At 36.0% G+C, this 7677-nt stretch overlaps 1 protein-coding gene across 1 annotated transcript; it reads right to left on the minus strand.

Annotated features, from left to right (window-relative positions):
* Nucleotides 1-3071: 3071 nt before the first annotated feature.
* Nucleotides 3072-5966, minus strand: LOC141483280 (uncharacterized). Its single transcript, XM_074177773.1, has 3 exons — nucleotides 5761-5966; nucleotides 4325-5608; nucleotides 3072-4260 (listed from the first exon to the last, which is right to left on the minus strand). Exons 1-3 carry the CDS (start codon nucleotides 5872-5874, stop codon nucleotides 4048-4050), a joined length of 1611 nt encoding a protein of 536 aa, XP_074033874.1. The 5' UTR covers nucleotides 5875-5966; the 3' UTR covers nucleotides 3072-4047.
* Between the last annotated feature and the right edge of the window lie 1711 nt (nucleotides 5967-7677).

The raw sequence follows: 7677 nt of genomic DNA on the forward strand, positions 1-7677 counted from the left end.
CCGGAAATAGAAGAAACCAAAATCGACGATTCTTTGATATCTGAAGATTGTAATATAGTTTCATCAGATAGAGGAAATTTTGGTGCAAATCCTACTGAATGCGAACGAAAAATAATTTTTAAATTAGGTCCATTTAAACCACAAGGACCGTTTCCAAAAGATTCAGAAAGTAACCGATCTTTTTCGGCCTACTATTATTCATATTTCAATAAGGCAGGCATAAAAATTCCAAGACCGTGGTTATGTTATTCTGTTTTACACGAACCGTATTGCCACTTTTGTTGGTTATTAGCAGATCGTCAAAGCAAATCGTACTCTACTGCATGGGTTAACGGTGTTTCGGTTAGAAGTAATTTTTCGCAAACTATACTTGACCATGAAAAGTCACAGCAGCATATTAATGCATCCCTATCTTATAATAATTGGTTACCAGGAAATACCATCGATACTTTATTGCAAAGTATAATTAATGTTATAATTACTTTAGCATCTTGTAATCTGCCTTTGAGAGGCCATGATTCTAATTCTGGAAAGTTTATGGCATTTATACGTTTGCTATCTAATTATGATGCAACTTTAAAAGAACTTCATCTACAACCAAAAGGCGAAATAAATTATTCAAGCCCTACGATTCAAAATGAAATTATTAGTTTGCTTGGTACTGCAGTTAGGAGCAATATAATCTCAGAAATTAAAAAAGCTCCATTTTTTTCAATAATTCTTGATACAACAGAAGACTTGTCAAAAATTGACCAACTTTTTGTAGTTTTTAATGATGATAATGTGCCTAAAGAATGAAAAATATGTGAGTCCTTTTTGGGGTTTAATGCAGTATCTGATTGCAGTGCTGAAGGCCTTAAAACTGAAATTTCAAATACGATTAAAGAATATGCCAGCCAACTCTAACTTGTCCACCGCTGGAAGTTAGTCCACCTAACACTTCAACTTCGTCTACTTTCAGTTTCCACCACGACGAGAACAGTCAGTTTGCACAGTCTCCTCAAGGTAGCTCCGATGACCACACAACATCTGATAATATAATACAACTTGCTTCCAATACTGCAACTTGAAATGAAATAAAAACTCACCTTAATAAATCGTTTTAATGCTGCATAAATTGCTCGACAAACTTCGGGTATAAATTGTGACAAAGAGGGTTTGGAAACACGGTACATATGACTCAGGCTTCGGTAAGACATACCAGTAGCTAGGTATGACAACGTTACTTCTAGTTTTATTTTTGCCGGTAACGCCTCTCTCATCACAGTATCTTGATGTTGAATCGAGCTTTCTATCAGTGATAGCAACTCGTCGAAATTTTCTGACGTAAGTCGTAACGCCAACCTGTATTCAGAGGGATCTTCTACTCTTAGTTGTTGTAGCAAAGTCGAACCTTCCGTTATAGTTCTATGGCAGATCCAGTTTCTTACCCATATTCTTTTTTTTCTTTAATATTTCTTCCTCCAACATATCAGTAAGCTCCTGTAATAATAGGACGGACATTTTCTTAACACATTTTGTTTTAAACCGTCGACTTTGCCAAATATTCATTTTTGTAACGCACCTGTTCACAAGCAAACATTCACGAAACACTGGACTCATGTAAATGAACTGGTTCAGCGCTGGCCGTGTCATAGCTGGCGTGACAGTGAGACTCTCGCCAGCTACTGGATACGTCTAAATCTGCCTTTATGGAGGACCATCAACTGATAATGATGGAGGTTAAACCCCCCCAGCACCTTCGGCAATGCAGACATACCAGTGCTGCAATTTGACAATTTTAAGTGATCAGATGAATGTACATCGTAGAACTTTGCAGCATAGAACGAATGCATGCGTGCATTATGGGAAAGGTGTTAAAAATGTAGGCACAGCGTTCAAGTGTAGAATTGTGAGCTATAGGGTGGATAGTCAAAATAACCATATGGAATACAACACATTCTTCAATGAATTGAAGCAGAAAGTGTTGAAACTACTGGAAGAAGTGTTGGTCATCCATAAAATCTACAAACTAAAGAGTACTGTGATGTTAAAGCATTCAATAGTTCCAATTAAGTTATTGGTCAATCGAATGATTTGAATGTCCACGTGATGGAATTTCAACATCGAGATTCAGGTATGTGATCTATTCTAAACATCATCGATTGAGTGTGTCGAAAAATAATCTGTTTTCAGGTTGGACAATTGAGAAAATTTTGTATTTGGAGTTTAGCCCCCTTGGTGGATCTTCTCACATCAAACATCCCAAGTTCATCGAGCCCAAGAAAAGTGTGGTGAATGTTGTGAATCAGCATGGGCTGTGACTTCAGCTTTATATCCTGCCAGTGGGAGAGTGTGTGAAATTTCGTCATGCCCACACTTTTCAACCGTATTGAATGTAGCAGGTATGGAATTTCCAGTGCATTTTTCCAAAATGGTATACGTGGCGGTGTTAGCCAATGTTCGGAAAGGAAGCATATTGCAAATAATCAATTTCTTCCAAATTATAATCCCAACGAACCTTCATCCTTCATAATGTATTTGGATGCAACCAATCTATATGGCCGTAGTATGTGTCAATCACTACCTGTTGAAGGATCAACGTGGTTGACCACCGATGAAATAAGTCAGCTAGATATCAATAGCATCCCAGATGATGGCTGTCAAGGATACATTATTGAAGTAGATGTCCACTACCCTATAGAATTGCACGATTCACATTTGCCATTTTTGGTGGAGAGCATTATACCACCTGGTTCAAAGTCTAAAATACCCAAACTCATACCGAATTTGAATGATAAAAAAAATATATTGTTCACTATAGAAATTTGAAACAGGCGGTTCGTAATGGATTGATGGTGAAGAGAACTCATAGAATTCTCAGATTCACAATGGTTGAAGAAATATATTGATTTGAATACAACCCTAAGAAATAATGTCAAGAATAAGTTTGAGAAGAACTATTCCAAACTGAACGTGAATTCCATATATCGCTGCTCCGGAAGTATAATGGCACAACTGCAAAAATTGAAATTTTACAGGACAAGCAACTGAAAAATAATTTTAATTTGTCTTAATAAAATGACTTATAGATTTGGTTTGATTCGTTTATGAGAGTAGCTTGTAGACATTGTGGTTTATTATTGCAACTTTTAAGTTATTAGAATTTATAAAATAATAAATACCACCCTCACAGCATCCAGTACCATGTAAATACGTCATTGTTCTTCTGAAAATACATCATAAATTTTACACTTCTGTCGTTATAGGAGTAAGGAATACAAGTAAAAATATTTAGAAAATGTGATGAAAAAGTTTATTTGAACAACAATAATTATCAAAATAGTTTGAGATTGATTTAACAACAAATTATAGAAAAACCAAAATACAAAGAACCAAAATTATTATTTGACAATCAGGATTAAACAAATATACAATTTTTTTTTAATTTCTAATTATTTAAGACTCATAAAAGGGTTTGTAGAAGGAGGGAATCATATTATTGTTTATCAGACTCATTAAGTCTTTTAACTTATTTCCTGGAATAGGAATCTTCCTGCTGTAAGCAGGTGTTAAAGAAAGGCTTTCTTCAGCACGTGATATTCTTTTTTTAAAATCAACCTCTTTCCACTCAACTTCCTTAAAACTATTTTTATACTGAAAAACATCACTCCCCTTTTCGAATCGAATTTGTTTTATTTCAGACACCTTAAAAGGGTTACCTTCTGTATCCTTGATAACATTAAGGGACATCCTGTTATAAAGTGACTTAAAATCAAAAAAATCTGCATAACCCATTTCTTTAACTTTTAAGGGCTCACCCTTCTTTTTGGCATTTCTAATTACTGAAACATATTGGTCAGGAACATAAATAGGTCCTGATCGTTTGGTCCTTTTTAAATTTCTTTCTATAATGCTATGCCCTGCATCACCCTCATTCTGAGTGTGACCTCGAATGAGGTATTTATGAGTTATGGAATGGACATCCAGATGTCCGACAGCAAACAAGTACATTGCCATCATGTACCTGCAAATTAAATAAGAAAATTAGTAGCCAGCCTTCCTTACTCAAAAACCTAATCCCCTTTTGTTTTCTACTGACTTATTTTTTTGTTGCCCACCACAATTGTCTGAATAAAATATTATGTCACTTCCTGGTCTGCTTCTTGAGAGCTCTTCAATGTATAGGTATACTCCAGTGGCGATTTCATTAACTCCTCGGTTACCTAATCCTTCATGCCAAAAATAGCAATTAGTTTTTGATGTCATAATTTCGGTTACCTGAAGAAAAAAAACAGTTAGTTGCTTTATTTGATGATTATTAATGGTGGTTGATAGAACTTACTGTGAAGTTAAAGCAGTTTAGTCGAGATTTGTAAAAAAATGTTGAAGTTTGCCCCATCGGGACGGGTAGTACAGCTTGTAAATCATAAACCACAAGTTGTATTTCGGACTTTGCTGCCTTTTCTTTATCCAAAGCCTTTTCGATTCTGCTAAGTTCTTTTTCTTCTTGGTGTTTTTTGAACTCTTCTTCAAGCCCGGATTTGTCTACTGCATTCTTGTAACTCTCACACCGATCACACTGATCCTTTTTGGGTATAAAAAACCCAATATTAAATTCGGTATTGAATATTTTGGCGAATGTATCATAGTTCACAGCAGGCTTATTGACCATAGAACGTTCTGAGCAATAATGCCTATGAATGTCAGCAATTGTTAATGCACCATCTATAAACTCCCGTGATGTGTCTCTCCTCACATAGTGACTCTCTATTCGGGGAATTTTATTAATGTGATGCCTTACAGAATTTAAAATTTCATCATCAATCTTCTTGTGTTTGTTATGTTTTCCCCGGTTATCTAATGGTGCGAATCCGTTTCCTGATAATTTTCCATCGATCACAGTGCGGACTGCCCTTTCACTGATCCCAAGAGTGTTGATGAAAAATGTTTTGCATATCCTGATTTTCTTATCATTCATAAAATAAAAACAGCAATTCGGCTTCCTTGGTCGACTGGAAGATATGCGACGGTATTTAAGTTCAAGTTTTTCAATGCATGAATATAAATAATCCCGTTGACGCTGTAACGATCCCAAAGCCCAGTATTCATTAAACTTCTGAACTCTCTTTTCATAGGGGAAGTTCTTTGAGCATGACAAAACACATTTATCGGAACAGGGGGGTCTCATCTTCCGGGCCTCGATAGTTTTGTTAGTTCTAGATTTGTAACTTTTTCCCGAGTTTTTTAATCTTTTAGCAACATTTTGTTTCCAATTCTTTTCATTTCTGGTCCTTTTCTTGGCTTTTTTAGGTTGAGAATCTTCTGATCCGGTTGCTTCATTTGAGTCAGGTGCTGAAATGTCTTTGTTGATAGGCAGTGAAGCCGAGGACGTGATGTTTTCTGTTGAGGACTCTTCGCTTGACGATTCATCGCTTGGCTCATACAGGTCGCTCGAACCCGAAGAAAATAATTTTTCATCATCCGAACTGATAGGGCTGGCATATTGCTTACAAGGCTCAAGTTTTCGTAAGGCTAATTTTGTAGGAGTTGAACTATGAATGGCATACCTTGGCCACATAGAAATCTGGGGCCCTTCCTTGGTCGGGTCGTCATCTTCCATTCCAGGCTACGAATATAAAAAAAATATGTAATTTTTATCCTTTCCAAAGTTGTTATTTTTATATAAATAATTATATTTTCGGGATTGTTTCATCCTACAAAGAAACTCACCCAAAATTAAATACTAAATAAAACATTGAGTAATTGATAAAAACGCACCTCATGTAATGAAGTCCCATGAGATGTCGTTGGCTGACTTCTCTCTGACACGTCCCTTTGTTTACCCATGTTTTCATAAGCAAGACGCATTATTTTTTTTGTACGATCGCTCATTATTAATCAATATTTATATCTATGTCCAGTAATTCGGATAACTTTCGCCTGAAAAATTAAAAATCGCCAAATTAATTCGTAATAATACAAAATTTAAATGATCTTTTGGGTGCAACAATGACAAAAAGAGCATTTAGGTCGTATTATTATTTCAATATTTACTGCGACATTGACGGAAAGTACAGTTATGACAAATTAAATGAATATTTATCGAAGTAAAATAACACAAAGAACACTTACGTCGTTGTAGCGCTGAAAATAAGTTTCAATCTTGTAGCAAACAGCAGTTGAGTCGATATCGTTCCGGATACTGATGAAAACACTTTCACATTTAAACACAAGTGAACAATGAGTCGTTTTTCTGCCGGAGGGGAAGGTAAAAAAGTATTCTGGTTATAACGACTGATCTTTCCTCTCGTGGCGAATTTTGTAAGTACAATTATGTCGATTTACAAACATATAGTAAACGCATTTTTGAGCCCGCCAACACAATAATGTCAATTTCACACAATTTTACAGTTGCGTCATTATACTTCCGGAGCAGCGATATGACAAAACAATGGAGAATGTTAATAATAGAAGAGATATTCGCATTTTTACACATTGGAAATCTATAAGAAGAGGTGCCAACGCTCTTATAGCTCGTCCCAATTTCAAAACATTATCTATATTTTCGGAAGACTTTGTCGCCATTCATTTGGGTAGAGTTAAGGTTTGCTACAATAAACCGTTATATCTGGGACTTCGCATATTGGATATGTCGATAACTGTTGAGGTTCGTTTACATCTGCGAGAAATTGCGCGAGTTTTCTGTCTGACAGTCAAACTTGCAAGTGTAAACAGATCTGCAACCAATGTCGCGACAGCTGTTGCTAGTAGTGTCGCGAGCTGGCCGGCAGAGAGTCCGACAATTTAACTTGCAAGTCTAAACACGAAGCTCAGCCTTAGCAATTTCTCGCGCTCGCAGTATCGCCCGATCAAACCGTGGGAGATATTTCCCGACAGTTGTCTGCAAGTTAACGTGGTGAGTGGTTGTATCTGCCGAGTCTCAACATAGTTTGTTGTGCATTGATGTTGTGTTTTGGCTTATAAATAGTCGTAGTAGTGTGTTGCTGTCAATGGAAAAAGACGAGATGGAACTGCCTCCTAAAATTGATGAAACTAAGAAATGGTCAGACTTGGAGACAAAAAAACTGATTACCCTATATGAAGAAAATGAATTGCTGTGGAATGTAACATTGAAGGATTACAGAAACCGTGTAAAAAACACGAAGCGTTCCGTGATATTAGCGAGAAACTGAAAATTGATATAACTGAAGTACAAAGAAAAATTCATAATTTACGTAGTCAATACAACTCTGAATTGAAAAAGATAAAGAAGAAAGAAAAAGAAAGAAGTGTATGTGTCCAATTGGCCGTATTTTGCTGCTTTGAAATTCATTCATGTGAACGTACCTACAAGATCTAGTACTTTTGCAAGTATACATATTTCATAATTGTGCCTGGTTAGTGGTTAAGGGCGGTATTTACTTTACAAGCTACAAAGTCTGAAGGGTAAGGGTGAGACGTTAACATTGTACTACCTGTAGGTAGAGTCAAACCATTCAAGCGCGCCACATTACTTTCGAGCGACTTACGACCTAAAAATGTTTTAAACGTAAATATCTGTTTCAGCCTTTGGAACATTTGGTGAAAACGTGGTCTTTTTTAAACATAATTTTCATGTAGCAAAAACTGAAAGCGTAAATGAAAAAAATTATTCTTCATAAATGTTTTGCTTATAGAACTTGTTTTAGCAAAGTT

This window comes from Leptinotarsa decemlineata, unplaced genomic scaffold (genome assembly GCF_025532065.1).
Source record: "Leptinotarsa decemlineata unplaced genomic scaffold, Ldec_3_MD MMD2_tig00003192_RagTag_RagTag, whole genome shotgun sequence".
Lineage (NCBI taxonomy): Eukaryota > Metazoa > Arthropoda > Insecta > Coleoptera > Chrysomelidae > Leptinotarsa > Leptinotarsa decemlineata.